Here is a 25,726-nt window from a genome sequence, read left to right as displayed (position 1 = left end):
ACACTTTCTTCTTGAAAAAGTTTGTTAATATATGTCTCTTTGTCCACCAACAGCGTGTATGCAGAGATATGTTTGTTAACTGAAATGGGTTTGTGAAGAGTAGCACTATAATCTATAAGGGAAAGTGTTATAATCTGGTGCGCTCTGTCTTTTTCTCTTACTTGCATTTAGCTAAACAATTACACAAAGTGGCTTATCATCCTCTGTCTGCTCTGAAAAAAATATGAAGCTTGAGCAGGTAAGTCACTCCAGGGAGAACAGCAGGTTATTCAAATATGATTGTCCATATTGCTGTCAAATCCTTTTGCATTAGCATATAAATCAGAAATAGTGGAGCCCACATGGAGGTGCATACACACAAACACCTTTCTTAAAGGGATAGGTCAGCTAAAAAAGTGAGATTACAGTCAGCATTTACCACGTTGTCCAAATCCATATGACTTTCTTTCTACCCAGGAAAGAAAGAAAAGAAAAGAAAGAAAGAAAGATTTTATGAAAATTTTCCTGCAGTTAATAATAAATCATTCATATATCGATTTATTTTAAACAACATAAATAGTAAGAGTTAACCCTTAGTAAATAATTACAGTTTTCTTGAGTTGCATTCACACATTTACTTAAAATACTTAAGTTTACAGTACACAATAATACTTTACATTCTTGTTGAAGATTTGTAGTATATACAGATGTGTAGTATGTATTTTCAATTCTTCTTTCTAACTTTACCTCTCCTTGAACTAAATTCTAGAAGTAGTGGGTTTTTTTTCTTCTTCTTTTTTCTTTTTAAATAAATGTTTAATCATTTAACTTTTTTTTTTTATTATTACAAGAGGCACCTGGCAACAATGTTAAGCTTTACCCAGTGTGCCTGTCTTGTTCAATATATCTAGTATGTGGCTCTTTCAAAAAGGATATTTTCTCACGGTTTAAGCCAGGGTCATTACCATCACTGTAACCACACTGCTCCTAAATCCCTCATGGCTGTACTTCATTTTAACAGATTAAAATCAGACCCTTAGGGGCTCAGAAAGGCGTTGGATGTAGCAAAAAGTGTGGTTGGCTAAATAAATGACCTTGTTAAACTCATCAGAGGCTGTCTGGTCTAAGCTAAAGATCACAGGGTCATTATCAGAAGCCCCTAAAGCTTTTACGCTCGTTTACTGCTGATACTTCTCAAACTAATGAGCCTACTTTTTAAAAATGTCTGCTTTCCATCATCATGTTTTAAGAACCTGTTCAGTTTTTTCATTGTTATTTATTTATTTATTTTTTCAACTTTTCATCTATTTCAGGGTTTCCATCCTTAACCTACATCCTTAATGTATTTCAGGAATATGGAAGTGCATGTACCAGTTAATTGTTTACAGGTGCATCTAAAAAAATAAGAATATCATGGAAAAGGTCTTTATTTTTTTCTAATTTAATAATAATAATATATATATATATATATATATATATATATATATATATACACTTTCTGATATTATAGATGCACTGCACACAAGCTGAAGTATATGAAGAGTTTTTTTTATTATTATTCTGATAGTTACGACATACAGCTTAGGAAAATTAAAAAAGCTTGATTAGTTTGTTTATTTTGAGTATAAATACTGGGCACCTCTTGGGCTAGTTTAGAACATGCAACCACAATTATGGAAAAGACTTCTGACTTGACAGTTGTCCAGAAGAGAATCGCCAACACCCTCCACAAGGAGGGTAAGCCACAGAATGTCATTGCTGAAAGGGCTGAATGTTCACAGAGTGCTGTATCAAGATATATTCACAGAAAGTTGACTGGAAGGAAAAATTGTGGTAGGAAAGGGTGCACAAGCAACAGGGATGACCACAGCCTTGGAAATAATGTCAGGAAAAGCCAATTCAACAACTTGGCAGAGCTTCACAAGGAGTGGAGTGAAACCGGAGTCAGTGCATCAGGAGTCACCACACTCAGACATTTCAGGAAAAGGGCTACAGCTGTCACACTCCTAGAAGCAAGACACTCCTAAGAAAAAAAAACTTCAGATGCATTACACCAGGGGTAATGAGAAAAAGAAATAGACTGTTGATCAGTGGTCCAAAGTCCTCTTTTCAGATGAAAGTAAATTTAGCATTTCATTTGGAAATCAAGGTCTGGAGGAAGACTGGAGAGGCACATAATCCAAAGTCAAGTGTGAAGTTTCCAAAGTCAGTAATGATTTGGGGTGCCGTGACGTCTGCTGGTGTTGGTCCATTGTGTTTTATCAAATCCAAAGTCAATGCAGCAATCTACTAGGAGATTTTGGAGCACTTTAAGCTTACATCTGCTGACAAGCTTTATGAAGATGCTGATTTTATTTGACAGCAGGACTTTAGCACCTGTCCACAGTGCCAAAACCACGTCCAAGTGGTTTGCTGACCATGATATTACTGTGCTAGATTGGCCTGCCAACTCACCTGACCTGAACCTAACAGAGAATCTATGGGGTACTGTGAAGAGGAAGATAAGTAACATCTGACAAACAATACAGAGGAGCTGAAGGCCGCTATCAAAGCAACTTCATTAATGCCTCAGCAGTGCCACAGGCTGATCGCCTCCATTCCCCGCCACATTGAAGTAGTAAATCATACCAAAGGAGCCCCAACCAAGTATTGAGTGCAAAATTAGATCTGCTTTGGAGATCTTGAGCATTTCTGTTTTGTAAATCTGTTAATGATTGATCTCTGAGCAAATATTCTATTATTTTCTTTTTTGGAGATACTGAAATGTTTTATTTCCTAAGCCATAAGTCAATAACAATCAGAATTAAAGCAATAAAATCTTGACATATATATATATGTGCTTTTTAAAATTTAATTACACAAAAATAACTTTTCCTTGATATTAACATTTTTTGAGATGCACCTGTATGACTACATATGGCCCCAGAATTGTAAACACAGAGTCTCAGGGACCATCAGTTTCCAGTTCAAAGTAGTACTGTAGCAGGCTGAGCCAGTTTAGCCAGTATGGTTATGATGCATTTCATGGGAAAATATGTTAAGATTAATTTACAGAAGTGTAAACCAAAATTCAAAGACAACAAGGTAAAAACACGGAAAATAAAGGTGCTCTATGATATGTTACGTTTTTGACTCTGAACATGCCAACTAGTAGGTACTTCTAGGAACTACTGTATGAAAAGTTTCTCTCTAGTGCGAAAGACCCTGATGGCAAAGCTTTTACAAAATGGAAGTATTTAATGGAATTTGATGTTTGGGTTGCAATGGAGACACTGAACTTGCATAGTTTCTTCTTGACAGATAAGCCAAACTCTAGTTTTTGCCACAACTGAGATAAAATAGTAAAATATTGTAAGGATAAGAATAAGGATGTGATACTGTAGGTGTAAGGGACATTTTCAAAGGTTGTTTGAAAATCTGCTTTCATTTTCCAATTCCACTAGGTTAACTAGTAGCGCAGAAACTACATCACCTTAATGTAAAATCAAAAATAGCACTTCATGTCACAGACACTGCCAACACTTATGAGTGGATCAAGGCTCTTGCTAACTCCCGATATAACAGTTCACGTCATAGGCAGTAGGCCTATGGCTTTATTGTAGTGTGATTCACTTACACTTCCATTTGTCTTTCTTTACATTTCTTTTAGTCTGGTTAAATTACTTTACTTACCACTTCTCCGATCACTCACTTGTGCTTGTTTTTTCTCTTCTTTCCGCCTTCCTTTTTTTTTTTTTTTTACTTACTCATCATCTCCATATACCTCTCTCCTCGCTTCACTTAACATTCCTCTCATGCCATTAAGATCAAAGTTCTGAGCAGTGCAGGATGGCACGCCAGTTTGAATTATTTAAACAAGGGTGAGTGGATGACGAGAACTACGGTGGCCTCGGAAGTACATTACACAGCTGGTTAGCGACATGATAAAAAAAGAAAAAACAAACAAACTTCTGTACATTTGGGTGCATTGAGCAACACAAGGTTAAGATTCTTGGGTGAACTGAGAAAACTTACATCTTAACATTTTACGGTAACACCTTATGGTAACACTTTATTTTAAGGTGTCCTTATTAAACGTATTACATGTACTTCATATTATAATTACAATTAATAATGCATAATTACATGCAAGTAACCCTAAACCAAACCCTGATCCTAACCCTAAGCATATAGGAAGTACATGTAGTTAATTATTATTACTCAGTACTTAAATGTATAACTACCCCGTAACAAGGACACCTTAAAATAGTTGAATCAGGTGTGATAATTGAGGGAGACATACAAAATGTGCATGGCAGATGTTACTTCACTTGATTGTACTTTTTAATTAATTCAAATCGAAAACAAATATTCTATGATTATTTATGAAACTAAAGTGAGGTACAATCTTTCCCCTATCTGAGTTTGAAGTGTCTAATTTTAAATGAACTAATTCTAATTGAAAACTAATATTATCTGATTACGTAATCCATATGAAACTAAAGCGATGTCATAGGCAGAGGGTAAACCAACTCCAGGGTAAGGCTAAAAGCAGCCAAACCTATTAAACATCATAAAACCATCTCTTTAGGTAACAGCCACACATGGTTGTCACGAAGGCTAATAAAATATTCTTAGTGGGATGGAATTTGTATTGAACATGATTACAATTAAATAAAAACATTATAAATGTATAATTAGGCTCTATAACATTTCCTTTTTCATGGTTATTCAAAATTAGCTAACGTGATATAGAAATTAACTGACTTTATTAACTTCAGAGGTGTCCTGTCCATACAGATTTTTCTTGTGTTTCAAGTGGATCTTAAATGCAGCTTCCAAAAGACAAAAATAGCCAAATTATATATATATATATATATATATATATATATATATATATATATATATATATATATATATATGTATATATATATATATATATATATATATATATATGTATATGATACAGTCACACTGGTGTGATTGGATTGTTCAGTGTGGCACAGCATCAGCTGTGTTCGCTTGGCTGGCGCTGAGCCAAAGACAGACACGTTTGTAGCTGTTGTGTTGTGTCTGTTGTGAAAGAGTTCAAAACAAAGCAGTTTGTGATATCCGGTTCGCAAACTAATAACTGGATCTTTTTGAACCAGTTCACCAAATTTAACTGAATCGTTTTAAACGGACTGCGTCTCCAATACACATTAATCCACAAATGACTTAAGCTGTTAACTTTTTTTAATGTTGCTGACACTCTCTCAGAGTTCAAACAAACCAATATCCCAGAGTAATTCATTTACTTTAACAGTTCACTGACTGAACTGCTGTGAAGCGAGAACTCAAGATGAACACCGAGCCGAGCCAGATAATGAACAAAATACTGCAGCACATCACAGACTACAGGACCACCACGAGTACTACTATCAGCTCCTCAGACAGCCCACAGGATGACCTCAACACTTTCTACGCCCGCTTCGAGACCTCCAGCATCGACACCCCACCTCCCCCCACCTACTGTCTCATCAGCTGATGTAAACAAAGAGCTGAAGAAAATCAACCCCCACAAAGCAGCAGGCCCAGGCAACATCCTGGGATGGGCCCTCAGAGCCTGTGCTATGGAGCTGGTTAATGTACTCACTTCCATCTTCAACATAGTTTCACAATTTGAGTTGAATTACTGATATAAATGAACTTTTCGACGCCATTCTAATTTATTGAGAAGCACATGTACTTCCTGGGAGGTTTGTACCTCCTGAGGAAGTTTAGCATGTCACCCAATATCCTCAATGGGTTCTACAGCTGAGTAGTTGAGAGCATCTTGACCAGCTGCATCACTGCATGGTATCGCAGCACTACAGTGTTGGACCGCACATGTCTAAAGAAAGCGGTGAAGGCTGCTGATAAGATCATCAGGACTCCACTGCCCTCTTTGCAGGCTGTTTACCATTACAGAGTCCATAGAAGAGCTGCATCCATCATTAAAGACCTCACCCACCCCTAAAACAGACTGTTCACACTCCTACTCTCAGGACGGAGGTAAAGGAGTGTAAATTACAGGACTTTAAGATTAAGGAACTCCTTCTTCCCCTCAGCTAATAGACTCTTAAACAGGTAGCTAGCTAGTGGACTTATCTGTATCAGAGAACAATCGGTTCAACTTCTTTTATCTAATTTGAACATTTGTAATGTTATTCCGGTTACAATTGTATATTTGTTAATATTACTCATGTAGCCTCATCAATTTGCACATCTGTTACTGCTGCTATTGTTACCATGAGGTTTCACTCAATTTGCGAATTACTGGACTGTACATTTGCATATATAGATATCATATGCATAGTCTATATTTCTATTTTTCACATTCTATATTTCTACTCTATCCTCAAATATATAGATATACATAGTCTATATTTCTATTTTCATAGTCTATATTCCTACAACTGCAGCATAGTTTTTATTATCACGTTTCTTACATTGCATGTATGTATGTGTGTGTAGTTTTATTATTTCATTCAAATAATAAATAAATAAATAATGACCCAGCAGCTGACTGAATCAAAGTCCTATATTTTTTATCCTTAGAAAAAAAGGAGAGTAGGTTCGCCAGATGGGTGCTAGACAAAAGCGTTCAAGATCTATGATGCCTGAGCTTCACAAGGGCACTGGCTCTCTTCCCCCATCTGCGTGTTCTGGAGCACTTGATCAGCGCAGCGGCTCCATCAACTACTATGTCCAGCAAAACATCAGAATAGTCGAAAACTGGTAATATATTGGGTGATGTGTAGTGCAGAAAGTCCAGCAATTCATCTTTGGTGAAACTGATTGCAGGGATATAACTAGAGACAGAACAAACTAACAAAAATACAAAAATATGAGAGTGTGACTCTACAATTTTCATAGTCATGAAAATAAAGAAAACTCTTTGAATGAAGTGTGTCCAAACTTTTGGTCTGTACAATATATATTTTTTGTGCATTAAATAATAGTAGAAATACCAATCATTTGACGAGCACAAATGTTTGTAAATCAAATTGCATGATAATTTTTTTTATTCTCCTCACATAAATTGTGCATCTGAAAGTGAAAATCCTACAAATACATATTCAGTATGTCAGGCGCAAAAATAACTGTCCACACCTTTTCAGTGCTAATTCTTCACTGCCTGTTTTTATTAAATCCTGACAGTAACCTACTGTTTTAATGCCAAAAGATTGTTTGCACTTGTGCAAGCTGATTGTAAAGCTGGCCCTATATATACAGTTACAGTCTACATTTTCTAAGAGGTAAAGAGTTTGATTTTATTATTTTAGCTTGTATACTGTACATCAGCGAGGGTTAGGCAATAATTGCAATTTAAATCATGTTTTATGCTGCATCTGCTTAAAAAATTGCCAATCAACAGAGTAGACAAATTTTATTTTATCGCCAACAAATGTAATTTACTGGTATTTGGCACTTGGTTAATTTTAGACTCTGTACTTTCACAACACGGTATATCACATTCTGATCTGATATCGCTCATCACTTTCTGTGAGGATGCCTTAGCATCATAAACACAATCATCCTTTTAAATGCTATAATGTGCAATCAGATAAAATCTCTAAAATGGGGCTTTCTCATCATATCTGCTCATTGATTTGTTCCTAATGGAATGCACTGTGTTTCTGGTCATGAAACAGTGACCACAATTGATATTTATATACTAAATTGATTAGGTTTATGCAGGCATAAAAGGAGACCTATAGTACAAATGCATTATTTCACAAATTCAGTGATTGCTTTAATGATGTGATACGAAAAAAATCACATTGAGTAGTAACAGCAGGCGAAATATATGTTGAAAAAAACTATTCCCTTCACATCTCTTTTTGTTTGGGGGATTGATAGGATCTGGCTCCATCTGGAACCATTTGGCCATCAAGCACACATCAGCAGGGTGTTTCATGGGTCCGCGACTGGGGCATGAGTTCAACAGAAACACTTTGATCATCATAGGAGCAAGGTGAGGTGAAAAGTAAAGTAGTTTTGAAAAGAACATTCACATTACCAGGAGAATTCAGATAAAATTCAGGCTGTTTTGGTTGAGACCACCTACAGTTAGCAGAGTCACCCCAATCATTAATGGTGCAGCATGTGGCAAGAGGAGGAAAAGTATTGAAAAATGACTGCATGCAGACTCCCAATCATAAATGCATGCTTGCTGTTAGCTTCTCTCAATCTGGAAGCTCAAAGCATCTGGATCAGTTGCCCTGAGATGAAGATGAGTAATTGTACTTCCAACACATGGGAATCAAAGGCATAGCAATCCCTGGCTTTCCTACAGCTACAGATAAAATGAAACACCTTTGATCCGGGGGGCTTCTGGTTATTTCCCTTAATTGCCCAGGACACAACAGAGAGGTTGACAAATGGAACAGAGGCTGAAGGTGGAGGATAAGGGGTGTAAGGAATAAAAAGGAATCACGATGAACAAAAAGCTGAAATCAAAAGAGTCTGGAAAAAGTAGTGGTAACTTGCCTGTTGAGAAAGGGATGAGTAAAGTGAGTTGAAGTGGTAAATTTTGTATGGGGGGAAAGTGAGGTTATAGAGGGGGAGACAGAGGAAGATCCTTGTTCACCTGTTCACATGCAGCGGTTCTCAGCTCTTATTTGCTCTCTTGCTTACTGTCCTAGAATGACCTGCTGTGATGCCATCTCAGTGTTTTCAAGACTACACATCATTCCATGTCTCATGTGGCCTAAAGTAAGTTTAAAACCAGACATGATTAAAAAAGATCTGCTTTCAAACGGTGCCAAACTGCACAAATGTATGGTACACATTAGTGTGCTGTGCTACTTTTTTTAAACATTAGAGGTAAAAATCATGTTTTTGTTGTACAAAAAAATAAAAATAATAATAGACCAGCTACAATAGAAAAGCTGTATAAGCTGATCTAAAAATTGAAATAATACAGTCAAATTGTCACCAATTGGACCAATTTTTACTATTAGTTAGTAGCTTATTAGAATGCCTACTGGCTGTTTATAAATAATTATAAAGCACATATTAATGCCTTGTTCTGCATGATTATATTTTAGATCCCATAATCCTACCCCATACCTCAACTTAACAACTACCTTACTAACTATTAATAACAAACAAACTAGTTTATTGAGGAAAAAAAACCTCATAGTTAATAATAGTCAGAGAATAGTGTGACCAAAATTTTACCATAATCTGCTGAATTCATATCGAAATTAGTGCATCATATTGAAATTATTTTAATTGAATTTTAATTGAATTTAATGTTTGTTTGTTTTTTACTACTACTACTACTACTACTATTGCTAGAAAAATTCAGGATTTTAAAGAGTTTTTTGCTAAAAGTGTTGCAACCAGTGTTAATTTCATTGACTAAATATTTTCGTCATTATTTTCGTCACGAATATATTTTTGCGGACGAAAACGAAACGAAAACTAAAAAAGAAGGCACTGATGGAGACTAAAACTATGACTAAATTGTTTGACATTATCGTCAACGAATAAAGGACGAGACGAAAATAGACTGTGACGAAAATCAAATCAGGAGACGGGAGAGATGCGAGGAATGAACAAAAGAACCGGCAAAACGGAACAGGCGAGACTGCGTGAGAGAAGAGAACCAATCAGAGCCTGACTTATTGAGACGTGAAGCGAAGGTTTTCAGTTTTTAAATGAGCTCCCGGGAAGACGGCATTCGAAGAGGTGATGTCTAAAAGAGCGACAAAATGTCCACAGCTCACTTCACGTTTGACGACGAACAAAACAAAACAAAGCGTAAAGCACGCGGAGCGCTCATTCGTGGCAAGAACACAACCAATTTGAAAAGACATTTACAGACGAGCCACCCGGACATTTTCTCAAATATAATTTCACAACGATGTTCTTTTGTTTATTGAGCTAAGCAAAATTGGAAGACTGCAGTGCGTAGATGTTGTAGCATTAAATATTACGAACTGAAAAGTACTGTAAAATAGCCCCTTCTTCAAGTTAGATGAGAGCACAATACTAATACGTAATATTATGATACATACATTTGATTAATACTAATGTTTAGTATATTTTATAATGTTCTACTTGTTGACAATATCACAAATGTTTCTATATTAGTCATGTAAAACGTGAATGTTCACATCCTATCATTATACATACTAATCTAGCAATATTGTAGTATTTAAAACATACAATATTGCTAGACAAATGAATACCTTATAAAATCTTGTTACTTTTTTTAACTTATTTTTTTAACTTTTCCCAACTTATTAAATATTTACTTTAAATGTATGCACTTATTGTTTAGCTCAGCTGTATGCTTTAAGGTCCTGGACCTAACTTTATTTTTCTTTTATTGATGGTCAATTGGCAGCTAGTTATTGTTTACATTATCATGACAGTGTTTGTTGCTGCATAGAAGCTTTTGAATCGAAATAAAGACACAGTTGTGTTGAAATAAAGTTGAATTTGTGTTTTATATATTTTGGTTAAGTTTGTTTCCTATACCAGCTGTAAAAATTGTCTAGTAAATCTGTTATTGATTTTAGTCTTATTTTAGTCGACTAAAATACCAAGCAATTTTAGTCGACTAAAATAAGACTAAAATTAAAACAAATCAGATGACTAAAACTTGACTAAAACTAAAAAGAATTATAGTCAAAAGACTAAGACTAAAACTAAATTAAAATTTTGTGTCAAAATTAACACTGGTTGCAACATATCTCATGTGAATCTCATAGAAAAAAACATCTCACGGTTACGAATGTAACCCTAGTTCCTCAAAGGAACGAGACACTGTGTCGAACGCTTTGGGGAACGCCTTTGGCAAGACTGACTCTGAATATCATGTGCAATCTGTCCAATGGATGGGCGTGGCGTCACATGCCACACAGTTGGCTTCAGCTTCGAGTAGGGAAGCAAGCAAGCTCAGGCAAGGGTGCCGGGAGTATGGCGATACGACACTGCATCTCGTTACTTCGAGGATACCCACTTGTATCTGCTCCGTCTATTATTATTATTATTATTATTATTATTATTATTATTATTATTATTATTATTCGCTGGGAATAAGTTGTGGCCTAATGGTTAGAGAGCAATCAAAGGGTTATGAGTTCAAGTCTCGGGCCGGCAGGAATTGTAGGTGGGTGGAGTGCATGTAGTTGGAGTTCTCTTCACCTTCAATACCATGACTTAGGTGCCCTTGAGCAATGCACTGAACCCCCAACTGCTGCCCGGGTGCCGCAGCATAAATGGCTGCCCACTGCTCTGGGTGTGTGTTCACTGTGTGTGTGTGTTCACTGCTGTGTGTGTGCACTTTGGATGGGTTAAAAGCAGAGCACGAAATCTGAGTATGGGTCACCATACTTGGCTGTATGTTCTTCTTCTTCTTCTTCTTTTTCTTCTTCTTCTTCTCCCAAATGAATCAAATTTTTGAGTGCTTAAACATGCTCAAAAAGTCATGAAACTTTGCATACGCGTCAAACCTGGTTAAAGTTTTTTGTGTGATATAGGATTCAGAAGAGGGTGTGGCAAAATGGCTCGACAGGGCCACCAATACTAAGAAAATCAACAGCCTTCCAGCTATGTTTCACATACATGCACGAACATTGGCACACACATGTAACACAACAATACCTACAAAAAAGATTCTTGGAGCAAAATTCTACACCCAACAGGAAGTCGGTTATTTTTAATATTATGAGCAAATTTTGTCTAATTTTGGTCATTTCCATGTGTTGTATTTTAATGAACTCCTCCTAGAGATTTTTTCAGATCAACAACAAATTTGGTATGCCTAATCTAAAGGCCTTTGTAATGTTAAATTGCAGTTGAGTTTTCGTGCAATTGCTTGAGTTTTAGTTGAAGGGCGTGTCCGTGGCAGCCTGGCGAATTTCGATGATTCGCCATGAAAAATGAAGTTGCTATAACTCAGACATACAATGTCCAATCTGCCCCAAACTTCACATGTTTGATAAGACTCTGACCCTGAACAGATTGACATGCCCATATTCAGTTATAGTCATAGTGCCACCTATTGGCAACAGTAAGTGACATATTTTACACCGCAACAAACTACTCCTAGAAATTTTATGACATCAGTGTCTTTTTTTGTGGTCAGTCTAATCTAAAGGCCTGTGCGATGTTAAGTTGTGAAGATCTTGAGTTTTTGTTTGAAAGGCGTGTCCATGGCACTGTGACGAATGTCTCTCCATGGGAATAAAAGATGTTATAACTCAGGCATAAAATGTTCAATCTTCCCCAAACTTCACATGTTTGATAAGAGTCCTGGCCTGAACACATCTAAAGACCAATATTCCATTATAATGATAGTGCCACCTGCTGGCAACAGGAAGGTTGGCACACATATGGAATATACTTTGATAAATTCCACTTCCATTTATGAATTTAAATGCATATTTCTCACTGTTCACCTTTTTACTAAAGCCACTCTCTGCCGGTGAGCCCGGGTGCGAGGGCCTGTTCATCGCTGCTTGCAGCTTTAATTGTAATTGTGATTTTGCAGTAGATGTTGCTCTTTGGATACACACAGAAACACATACACACATATACAAAATCCCAAATATTTCCCATATACAATATTTTCAAGATTATGTGCTCACTTGGCTTATGGACAACACCTCTATCACATGTGTTGTTATGTAAAGCAATCGCACGATGAAGGAGATGTCAAAAATAGTTATTTTTAATGATCCACAGGAGAAAAAAGGGAACAACCAAACACAAATCCAAATGTTCCAAACATCTATAGCGGACAAAACAATAATGGTGAACACAGATTTTTAAATACTGGGAATGTAGACGGTGGGAAACAGAAACAGATGTGGGGGTAATTAATTAACTAAAAAGAAAAGGAAAATGACCAAATAAGGAAACTCAGTAAGAACAGAAGTCCATAACTGTGACAACCTCGGGTGGGCATTTTTTTAAAGGGTAAGCCAAAATAACCAAAATGTACCACACAAACACTGAAAATAGGATTTATTTTGGAACTCAAAAATTGCTAGCTAACGAACGCAAATGTTGGACCTTTTATTATTACTTTCAGAGCTAGGCTAGTTACTTGGTTTTCTAAGTCCTTTCTTTGAACTTATCAGAGAACCACAAAAGGACCAGTGTGTCACTCAAGGATGAAGGAGTGTTGAATAAAATATGACTTTGGCAAAATGGCCATTATCTGTCCAGTTCACAGTTTACAGTTCACTAAAAATAGGATTAATTTCATGAATAATTACAAAGAAATTGAATTTAAATATATATTTTTTAAGAAGAAATACTAGTGTTTGTTAAATGTACTTCAATAATCTGTTTGCATTTTCAACTTCAAAAAAATATTTATTTTTTATAGTGTACTTGTACTACAGAGAACCTTATGTAGTGATTAACAATTAAAACATCTCCTCCTGACTTATCTAATCAATGTGGCGTTTAGCCTGTACAGTAACGGTAAAGTAGGTTTCTGACAGCCTATGGCTCTTGTGGGGATTTTCTCCTGACAATCCCAGATCATGCCATACTAATTCCCTGTGGACTCCTGGGGTATAAGACCAGATGAAACATTACCTTCCAATTAAAGTTCCACCAGCGGAGACTTAAATCATTGAGATTTCAGACTGGCCTGGTATGACCCAATATGGTTAAGGATTATTAGAGGAGTCATATAAACCTGAGGCTATTTAAAACACAATGTTGTATGGTGATCAGCTTGGGGCTGCATGACATGAAAGATGATGGGCTCTTATTGTGAAGTGGATTTCCCTTTCATGAGTGTTAGTTTCTAAACTATTGGACTGATGTCTAATCACAAATGCCATTTTTATAATTGTGTTCTGCTATTTCACCAAGCTGACAACAACCTGGACAAAATTGTATTCAAAATGGATACCATGCCTGTAGCTACATACAAGCAGGAGTTTACTTGATGTCACATTTACATAGGTTGAGGCGAATCAAGCTTACAACTTCCAAACACACTTTCCAGGAGTGGAATATTCAAGCGTAAAATCCTTGCCCTGGGAAGGTACTGATATTAACACCCTGCCACGGTCCGCTAGGTCTAGGACATCCATGTTCAAAGGTTCAATTCTCAGAGCCTCTTGCCCAGGCTATGGCCTGCCATCATTCCCGGTCCCTCGTTTCTCTAATTATTCATACCTCAACGTTTCTAGCCAGCTATCCGCTCAGTCTGACAGCTTGGTACTCCTTGTGCATGTTAATCACTTGGCGTCTTGCTAACGGAGCATTGCAGCATGCTCACACCAATAATAGTAGGCACATCAGCGCTGTGCACTGAAGCACACTGACACTAGTCAGCATGAGTGGAGCACTTTATCTAAGAGTCATTCACAAATAAACAGTTATCCAATAATGCTAAAAATACACTAATAAACACCAGTTGCAGACTGATTAAATTTACTGAGAAAAAAATTCAGATCAGTTTCAAAAGGAAATGATCATCACTTACAGATCGCTCAAAGTCTGTTGCAAGGTCAATAACCACAAGAAGTAATGAAAAGCTGCTAACAGTCGAACGCTAATCTTGGACCTTTTAATATTACTTTCAGCACTAGACTAGTTACTTAGTTTTCTACTTTTAGCCCTTTCTTTGTTAATGAACCTATCAGGCTGAGAACCACAAAAGGACCAGTATGTCAAGGATGAAGCACTGGTTAATAAAATATGATTTTGGCAAAATGGCCATTACCTGACCAGTTCACTTAATAGTAAAAATGCACAGGTGATAGGGACAGATTCATGGAGGGCATCAAAAGGGTTCATTTAAAAGGAAATGAGTTTATCATAGATATTTTCCTCAATTACAAAGAGTTAAAGGGTTAGTTCACCCAAAAATCTAAATTATGTCATTAATAGCTCACCCTCATTTAATTCCAAACCCGTGAGACCTCTGTTCATCTTTGGAACACAGTTTAAGATATTTTAGATTTATTTTAACACCGAGCCAGATAAAGAACAAAAGATTGACTCACGAGTCAAAAACCGGTTGCATCGGTTTTCGGATCACCAGTAGTTCTTTTGGACAGTTCGATTCAATAAACCGGTTGAAGAAAGTGGTAATGGTAATGGTAATGACATCATTGGCGATGATTGCCCTTCATTCAAGCCTTCGGTTTACCCGCAAACAGAACGATGACGATGAGCAATGCTTCAACAAATTCTAACTGATCCTCTGATGTCACATGGACTACTTGGATTATGTTTTTCTTACCTTTCTGGACATGGACAGTATACCGTACACACAGTTTCAATGGAGGGACTGAGAGCTCTCGGACTAAATCTAAAATATCTTAAACTGTGTTCCAAAGATGAACAGAGGTCTCACGGGTTTGGAACGAAATGAGGGTGAGTTATTAATGACATCATTTTGATTTTTGGGTGAATAAACCCTTTAAGCCCTGGCATTGATCACAAAAATGTGATCAATGACAGCAACCTCTGGCTGAGGGTATTTTGGGCAGGGGAATAAAATGAGTTTCCTTCGAGAACCGGTCCACCATGGTCAAAACTACCGTGTTACCCTGAGACGGCGGGAGTCCCGTAACAAAATCTAGCAAAATCTGGGACCAGAAGGTCTCGAAGGAACCACCAGCGGTTGAAGGAGTCCAGCAGGGGGTCGCTTGGAAGCCTTAGAAGTAGCACAGACAGAGGAGGCCAAAACAAAATGTTGTATGTCACGGGCCATAGATTGCTACCAGAATCATTGTTTAACTTGTTGTGCCACGCCCGGAAAAGAGACCTGAAAAGGGTTCTCAGAAATACCAGCCAATGCCTGAACAGAACATCATGCCATTAGTCAAGGAGCTAAATCTGGGTTTGAAATGGGTCTTCTAACAAAACAATGACCAAAAGGATTTAAGCAAATCTACAAAAAGATGGCTCAGGAGACAGAAGATCAGTGGATTTGTCAGTGGAAGTCAAAGTCCTGTGCAAAATCCAATTGAAATGTTGTGGCAGGATGGTTCATGACAGTCAGCCCTTGAACCTTACTCATCACAAACACACACACACACACACACACACACACACACACACACACAATTCTTCAAATATAGCCAACATTTTCAGTTTTAACTGATAAATTATACATTTAAATGTATCCGTTAGAGTGGGAATCCAGTTTTTGTCTGGCAGCATTCTTGCAATGTACCCATTTCAGAAAAGACAACATTTTGAGATGAAGAGGCACTCTGCTCACTCACAGAATTAGACACTACAGCTTGGTTTGTTAGACTGTTGGGACAGATTGCTTCCTCATCACAACCAAACCAGTCCAGAATACTCAGAGAGATTATTTTGGGGCTTATCAGAGTGTGATTTCCATATTCATATATGCCTAACCAAACCAAATTAATAGAGTTAATAAATGCACCAGAATCTGAAACAAATGTTCCAAATGAGTTAGGTATGAAAATACCATTAAATTAATAACTTTTTGTTTTAAGGAAAAAATATTAATAGTTGCTTATTAGTATGCATACTACTAGCATATTGTCTATTTATTAATGGTTATTAGGCACACATTGATGTCATATTATGCATGACCATATTCTAGGTACTTTAACCCTTCCTAATATATAAACTTAACAACTACATAACTTACTAAATATTATTAAGCAGCAAATATGATTTTATTGAGGAAAAACTCTTAGTTATTAGTGAATATGTTTTCCCTAATCTAAAGTGTTACCAGTAAATCTAATAAATATTGTTTTGTTACATAAATACTTACTAAATGCTTAAATATGTTTTAATATATACAAGGTACAAATAGGCACAAAACCTTTCAGACAGCATTGTAATTTACAGTATGTAAACAAATGACAAGCAGAGTTTGTTTTTCTTTTGAAACCCATCCAAACAAGAACACTGAATTGTTGATTATAGCCATTAACCTGTTTTTTATTTTTATCACCACACCATCAAACATAATTTTAAAGGTGACACCCATTTATTGATCTCTGTAAGACCTGATGCTCTTTTTGCAGAGATTCTGGTGCACAGGGAGACTGACATATGGTCAGACTTTTCTAAATATAGGAAAGCCTCACAGAGGAAGTTTCAGCTTCCATAAATGACAAAGCACATGGACCATCTTCTGCTTTGATTTAGTTGTCACAGTAAAGGAGGCAGCAACATGGCACTTCCTGCAAAATGCAGGATTTTCCTATAATTATTTAAAGCTGGATTTGTTGAGTTAACGATTTCTCAAACAGACAGATTCTGTAGTCTATAAATACTTACAGGAGACAGGAGATTATGTGTAGCTATTATGTAAGGGTAACAGGGACATGATGATGGGGGAAGGAGAGACAGCCAGAGGTCTGATGGGATCTGGAAGCAAACGCAACTTTTTGTCCCTTGTTCAGTTACACTAACTCACTGTCTCTTTTCCACTAGAAATGACTGACAGATTAAAAGAATCAAAATGACAGTAGTTATGTCTTAGGGAGATGACATATCAAACTTGAGAACAACTGGAGTTATTATGACTGCAAAAGGAGACTCTGCCCCTTATTAATGTAATGAGATTTGCAGAGTATGATTATGTGACGATTGGGGTGGGGCCGAGAGCCATGGGAGCAGAGCGAGGCCGGAGGAGTAAATTATAATGAGCGACACCTGCTCCACTCACTGGTCTCGAGTCCAGCTCCAGAATGATAAAAGGAGGAGTAACGACTGTTTATGTTGTTTTGTTTGTGTGCGGCAGTCATCCATGAGGGGCTGTCGTGCTCAGTTTTGTGTTTATATTATTATTAAAGTTAGGTTTAAATGTTTGGTTGTTCCCAACTCCTTCTTCCCCAAACTATGAACTTACAGACAGTTTAGCTTTTAGAACAAATATTCTCAGTGTTAAACAAAACTGCTTCACTTTCACTCAACAATTTCTCTTACACTATGTAGAATAAACATACCATCCAATTGTGCGTTCGTTAACATATTCCTTGCAGGATCTACTGTAAATCTAGCATAAATTACAGCTTGCAACATTTTGTTAATGTCCCATAGAAAAATATTATTGCTCAGGGATTGTTCTTTACTAAGCTCAGGAGACTTACTTAGATGAGATTCTCACATATCTCTCTGTAATAATAAACTTCAGAATCATCGGGAAGAAGGAGGCGGGAACCAGCGGACAATCAAATAACATTTTAATAATTCAAAATAAACACAAAACAGCGCACCAGCCCCTCACGGACGACTGGTGCGATCAAATAAAAACCAAAACATAAAATAAGGCCCAGGCCTGGTCCTCTCTCGTCCTTCACTGTCATCACTCCAGTTTTATATCCTTCCATCTCCTACGTGGGACTCGAGACCGGCGGTGGCTCGCAGGTGTTGCCGATTTCCCAATCATTCCGCCGGCCTCACTCCATGTTCCCACATCCCTCGGCCCCGCCCCACTCGCCACTCTCATTTTAGTATCAACAGCATTTCTCTCATTTTAGTATCAACAGCATTTCAGATGTTTCTCCTAAAATTCCTTAGGATAAATTTAATTACACATAAATGAGACAAGGGAAAGTTCTGAAAGAAAGGAATCCAAAATGATATCTTTATTGCCTTGCTATAATCTCTTGCAAGACTCCATTATAAAAATGTAAAAATATTTCCCTGCTCAAAAGTTGCTTTTTGATTGCAGTGGGGTTTTTTCACCTTTAATGGTCAGGACAGTTGGGGTAGAGTCAGGAAACAATTAGACAAATGACAACTGAACAGGAGCAGAAAAGTACCTTTACCTGGGATTCGAACACTGAAGACTTGGGAGCTCTCACATTTGTGTACTTAAGATTTCAATAACTTTACAAAGATTGCACCCAGTCACATGCCCCAATATGGACTCAAACTTGTCTACCATATCATATTAATAATCAAATTAGCCATGTATGTGTCTTTCAGCAAAGAAAAACAGGGTTACATTTTCATTAAATCAGTGTTGATTAAGCCATCTGGTACATTACTATTTCCAACAACAAATTATGTGCCTAATTACATAAACATTGTGTCGTTAAAAGTAACATTATTCTTATTTCTGCATAATGTCTCTCTCAATATAGCCTTTATCTCATTATTTATGATTTCCCCTCTTTATTTATACTCTCTCATGGAATGGATTCTGATTGAGTTGAAATTATGCAGCCAAGCAATGATATCTCAGATCATTATTTGGTTTTGTGCAAACTTCATATAGCAAAAACTGTAAATTATACTTATTTTTTTCGAGTATGGTAGAACCATCACTTCTACCACAAAAAAACTGATTTTAAGTAATTTTCCTGATGTATCCCAATTCCTTAGCATATACAAAACCTCAGGAAAACTTGCTGATGTAACAGAAACTAAGGACTCTCTCTTTTCTAGCAATTTAAATACAGTTGCTACTTTATGCTTAAGGAAGATTAAGGAAAACAAACATAACCCGAGGTATTTATTCAATACAGTGGCTAAATTAACGAAAAATAAAGCATCAACAAGTGTTGACATTTCCCAACAGCACAGCAGTAATGACTTTATGAACTACTTTACTTCCAAGATCAATACTATTAGAGATAAAATTGTAACCATGCAGCCATTAGCTACAGTATCGCATCAGACAGTGCACTATAGATCCCCCCAGGAACAGTTCCACTCATTCTCTACTATAGGAGAGGAAGAATTGCATAAACTTGTTAAATCATCTAAACCAACAACATGTATGGCACGTCCTGATTTTGCTGAGTTAGATGTGTTCCTAGGTCAACATATTTTGGAACAACATTTTACTCCAAAAATGTATTCTTGACCATATCCCTACACCTAACCCTAAACCTAATTGGAGTAACCATGAGTAATCCCTAAAATCAGAGGAAATGATAGATAGATGAATGACACTGATGTACAAAGTGAAAGTGAAAGTGACATGACATTCAGCCAAGTATGGTGACCCATACTCAGAATTTGTGCTCTCCATTTAAGCCATCCGAAGTGCACACACACAGAGCAGTGAACACACGCACGCACGCACGCACACACAGAATGAAGTTGTGGTATTGAGGGTGAAGAGAGAACCCACCCACAATTCCTGCCAGCCCGAGACTCGAACTCACAACTTTCGATTGCCAATCCGACTCTCTAACCATTAGGCCACGACTTCCCTGCACCAAACAGTGATTTTAAGCATAAACTTCACAAAATCTATAAACTGTTTCTTCAAATCTGATTGGTTAATCACAATGTTGTTCCAGGGACGACAAAGATGTTGTACAAGGAACATGTCTCACTTGGTAAAATCAGGTTCTGCAACATGTATGTTAGACCCTATTCCATCTAAGCTCCTAACAGAAGTAATAGATCCTCTTCTGACTATTATTAATTTGTCATTGTCATTAGGATATGTCCCAAAATCTTCAAACTGGCTGTTAGTAAGCCTCTCATCAAAAAAACACAACTAGAACACAAAGAACTAGTTAAATACAGTTTATTGAATCTCCTTTTTCTGTCCAAGATACTTGAAGGGTAGTATCCTCACAATTATATTCCTTCTTAGAGAAAAATGGTATCTGTTAAGATTTCCAGTCAGGATTTAGACTGTATCATAAAACTGAGACTGCTCTCCTTAGAGTTACAAATGTCCTGCTCTTATCATCTGATCGTGGTTGTATTTCTCTATTAGTGCTATTGGATCTTAGCGCTGCGTTCAACACTATTGATCACAACATTATTTTGCATAGACTAGAAAACTTTGTTGGTAGTAATGGAAGTGCATTAGCATGATTTAAATCATACTTATATGACAGCCATCAATTTGTAGCAGTGAATGAATAGGTATAATATCAATCACAAGTGCAGAAGAGTACCTCAAGGCTCGATACTAGGGCCATTACTCTTCACGGCTTTACATGTTACCCTTGGGAGATATCATCAGAAAACGCGGTGTTAGCTTTAACTGTTATGCTTATGATACTCAGCTCTATATTTCTTAACGGCACGGCAAAACTTTGAAAAACGAACGAAATGCATAGTCAATATAAAAAAACTGGATGTTGAGTAATTTCTTACTGCTTAATTCAGAAAAACAGAGGTGTTAATTATATATGTCACTCTCAATGTTACATGCAGCAATGTTAATCCATGCGTTTATGACCTATAGATTATTGTTAGATTATTGTAATGCTTTATGGGGGGGTTGCTCTGCACGCTTAAAAAACAAACTCCAGCTAGTCCAAAATGCATCAGCTAGAGTTCTTACTAGATCCATGAAGTATGACCATATTTGCCCAGTTCTGTCAACACTGCACTGGCTCCCTATTATTAAACATTGTATAGATTTGTTTAGCCCGGAATGGTTTAGCACCTCAGTATTTGAACGAGGTTTTGTTACATTATAGTCCTCCACGTCAACTGCATTCTCAAAACTCTGGCACCTTGATAATACCTAGAATATCAAGTCCTTTCCTTATTTAGCACCTAAACTCTGGAATAACCTACCAACGTCTCTAGCTAAGGAGAAAAATCTGAGCTCAGTGTGCGATACTGTAGAGATTTCTGACAAATATACTCATCAGAAAAAAACAGACTCATGTACTATATATATATATATATATATATATATATATATATATATATATATATATATATATTAGGGCCGGGACTCGATTAAAAAAAATAATCTAATTAATTAGAGGCTTTGTAATTAATTAATCGAAATTAATCGCATTTTAATCGCATATAAATATTTGATCTGAGAACAGTGAGAAGTAATTTTTTTTCACATGGATTTATAGTATACCATTGAATAATGACTGAATACATAAGCTTAAGCAACAAAATATTGTTTATTTTTGTTCAACCAAGTCTAGCAGACCAGTGCAATTTTTGCCATGAAGTGTAGCAATAGCATATTTAGAAACAATTTAGAAATAGTACATTTCAGAAATTCCGGAAGCTTATAGGTGCTGGAACCTTCTGTAAAGTGTTTTTTTAAGTAAAACACAATACTGTCAATTACATTCAGAACATTGGAAACACTGACTATTAGAAAACATCTCTCTGTAGCTTCAGAGGCCATAACATACTAAGTCCAACTCTCAATAACCTTGGCCAAAACAATAAAGAGTTCAACAAACTGTTGCACCAACAAAATACATAGTTCAACATAAAGTGTAAAGTCCACGCTAGCTAATATATGTTTTGCATTTAGGTGATACTTGAGGCTCGATGTGCTGCTGCCGGTGATATGCGAACGCTAGTTGGTGCTCCAGTATAATCGGTCCCGCCGAAACTCATCCAGTGAGAAACGTTCCGCGGTGCAAAAATAAGTTATTAAAAATGCGGGATTTTTTTTTCTGTAATTAATTCATCTTAGTTAACGCGTTATTTTTTGTGTAATTAATTAATCTCAATTAACGCGTTAAAGTCCCGGCCCTAATATATATATATATTAGCTCTGGATTGTGGAATGGATTTGTGCCACAAAAAAGGTTGCAACTTTTGTTTAATCAAAAATTCTATTAGCTGATATTGATATATTGTAAATGATTTAAAATACCTCATTTAATTTTTGTAACTTTGAAATGTACTTGTCTGTCTCCTTTAGGGTGTGGCCAAAGGTTTTATTTTATATGTAATAAATCAACAGCCCTGAATATCAGCAGAGACTATGTCAGCTACTGTAGATGAGCCTGTAGATGAGCACCAGAGACCTCATTGGCCATTGGTACAAGACCACGAGAACCAGACAAGTCCTCTGCTCAATCTGACCCGTGTTGCAGCCTGGAATTTAACAACTCCATGCAGGTTTTTTTTTTTTTTTCTGGCCAGAAGAGAACTGCCCCTGACTGTGCCTGGTTGCTGCCAAAGTTTTCTACTCAGTCTCTATCACCGAAGGAGATATGGGTCTTTGCCGCTGTCGCCTTTGGCTTGCTTATTTGGGGAAACTTGGCTGATCGCACAGACATTACTGGAAGAGGGCTAAACTGGATGATGTCAACACTGAATCAGCAATGAAATTACTTTAGCTGGAAAAATGACTTGTTAATGTCCTATTGAATTATTGACAAACTATTTTCCTGTTTGACTCTGTAAAGCTGCTTTGATTACTTCAACCAGTATTGTATAAAGCACTATGTAAATAAAGGTGACTTAATTTGATTTTATATATTTTATAACACCTGGTTCATTTTATTTATGTATTTGTTTCTGCTTCATTTTAAAGATGTAATTGTGAACCGTAATACTATTTGTAAATGTGTGTTTGCTAACATTTTGTTTAGATTGTTTAGTTTTTTCTTAGTTCATTAAACAAAGTTTAAATGGAATTTTGCAGTTGTTTTACAGATTTAATGTTTGTCAACTGGAGTTTTAAAGGGATAGTTTGCCACAAATGATAATATGATGTTAATTTACTGACCCTTAGGCCATCCAAGACATTTTTTTTTTCATTTCTTATATGTTTAGTTTGTATGATTTATTTTATTTTTTTAATGGAGACTGTTATTAATTAAAGGCTATTATATGTTGTAAAGTGTGTGTTTTTATTGATTGAGGTATACTGATAGTTTTGTCTGAAGCAACATCTCTCTCTGTCCCCTCAGAAATGTGCATGGTGCTTATCATTGCCTCTAGTTTAAGTTCAGTCAGAGCATTTGAAATGACTGCTTTTCTTTTGAATATTCAAATAGCTTTCTGTATAGTCAAAAAGGGATAGATTGTGCCTTGATGCTTTGAAAGAGTTCATGAACACTGCGGGAACCATAGAGCTCTAATCTGGGAAATTTTAGATGCGTACAGTTCTCCGTTTTGCATTTTAACTTGCCCTAACCTAGAATTTATTCTGGACCAGTGCCTTTCAACACTTCATGACCAATCTGCTAGGTAACACAGCTCAAATTCAATCTAAGGTCAGTAGACCCAAAGAAAAATTCTGTTTTTCTGACTGTAAAGTGAAGTTGCACATTGACTTGCATATTATGCATTACCAAGGACCGCAAGTCTGAAAATATATATATAATATCCTTTTTTATCAACACTGAACATGCCAATACCAGTTCTGCTTTTCACATGGAAAATTAAATGCATCATTCCGACAATAAAAGCCATGTTTCATCTGAAGAAAATGAGATGAGATTGGACACTGTCTCCAGGGAAAGGAAACAGCATGAGAAGATGACAGAATAGATGCAGTTTTCCTCTAATGCTATTTAGAGTTGCAACAGAACAGAACCTCTGTGCTCACATTGGAGAAGAAGCTCAAGGCAACGTCAAGATCAGTAACAGGTTTGGTGGAAACGGCCACGGTATCCATTGATGCATGAACTGATTCTGTCAGTCCTAATGAAGTTAATGCCTCACAGATAAGCATTGTTTTGACTCAGCTTTCACAGAATGTTGCCGGCCACTTCAAAATGAGGACAGGTGAAGGTCAAAGAGGTCATGTTTTTGTTCAAAAGTTCAGCATGAACACATGCATAGCCCCAAATGTGCATTCACAAGAAACATGCGACTGCAGAGATTCTTGTGTCCTTTCAGTAGTCACATGCAATCACAACTGCAATCACATTCAAGAATACATGTTAACATACCATGAAAATGAAGACATTTCTAAACTATTAAATTAAAATTAATTCATAAATTCTGATATGGATTGTGAGTGTCTTACCAGCTGTCAAAATGTAAAATAGTTACAAATTCCCATGAGATTTTGATGACCTACATAAAGTTTTGCTATCTTTACGTAAAGTGAAAAATTATTTAAAAAGCACAAATTTTCAATCAGGTAATCTGTAAATTTGCATTGTTATCTTCTAGAAAGAATATTAGGTTTTATAAGACTTTTTAACTATGAATTTCAACATATTAATTGTATTTATTATTTTCAAACCTCCATTCTAATAGCTTGGTCTAGTATATATGTAATTTCTGTCCCCCTCACTTCTGAAAAGATGGCTACGCCCCTGTTGAGGAGTATCAGTAGCAGTTCAGTCAGGTGTTCAGGGAAATGCCCACATAAAAAGACAGAGCAAAATTAGAGAATCAAAGAAGAGAAAAAAAAAACCCATCAGTATTCAAACTGTGTGTCTATTCTCACCAAGTCACTCCACTCTCTTTATCAGTCATGTGTAGTTAAAAAGCAAAGAAGGGTTTATGGTTTATTTATTCATGGCCTTCATGCATTCAGAATATCCCATATCTCCGCTTTTGTGTTTTGGAGATTACAATCTTTGACCATGCTGGTTCTTAAACATCCATTCAATTAGTTTTTCTCTGTTGACTATTTAAAATGTTTCAGAATGCAATATAAAGCACTGGCTGAACTTTCTTGATGACTGAAGCAAAATCAGGTACATTTGCTGGGGTGCAGCTTCCCTTCCCATATTACCACTTGATCATTGGGTTTCATAGAAATCAATATTCAAAGAGTTGAGTTCCCACAGGCATGTTCTAAACACAGAGATGGACTGTAATAATTAGATCTAAATTGAAATCCCTGCTGTTTTGAAAGTTTAATGTGGAAAAACTAGAGTAAAAGGCAGGCTTAGACTGGCCATCCAAACTCACTCACTCCCACATTCATTTACCACTTAATTATTAATGAACCAAAGGCCAGTTTGTTAATAATGGAGACTGTCAAAATGCTCTGTGATGATGACAACTATTTATATAATAATGTAAAATAAAGTTATTTTAAGTTTCTCATACCAGTTACATAGGAATTGCTCTGAATATATATATATATATATATATATAT

The 25,726-nt window shown here is 36.4% G+C and overlaps 2 protein-coding genes across 2 annotated transcripts in view; both read right to left on the bottom strand.

Moving 5' to 3' along the window:
* Nucleotides 1-25,726, bottom strand: part of LOC128012867 (cerebellin-2-like) — a 636,721-nt gene that overhangs the window by 212,120 nt on the left and 398,875 nt on the right. The window lies entirely within an intron of this gene.
* LOC128013121 (tomoregulin-1-like) overlaps nt 6,584-25,726 on the bottom strand; it is a 34,219-nt gene continuing 15,076 nt past the window's right edge. Inside the window, exon 6 of the mRNA XM_052595832.1 lies at nt 6,584-6,791. Coding sequence (XP_052451792.1) covers nt 6,584-6,791 — 208 coding nt within the window. The remainder of the gene's footprint in view (nt 6,792-25,726) is intronic.

Source organism: Carassius gibelio, chromosome B24 (assembly GCF_023724105.1).
Source record: "Carassius gibelio isolate Cgi1373 ecotype wild population from Czech Republic chromosome B24, carGib1.2-hapl.c, whole genome shotgun sequence".
NCBI classification, from domain to species: domain Eukaryota; kingdom Metazoa; phylum Chordata; class Actinopteri; order Cypriniformes; family Cyprinidae; genus Carassius; species Carassius gibelio.
This window is presented reverse-complemented; position numbering and strand designations above follow the sequence as displayed.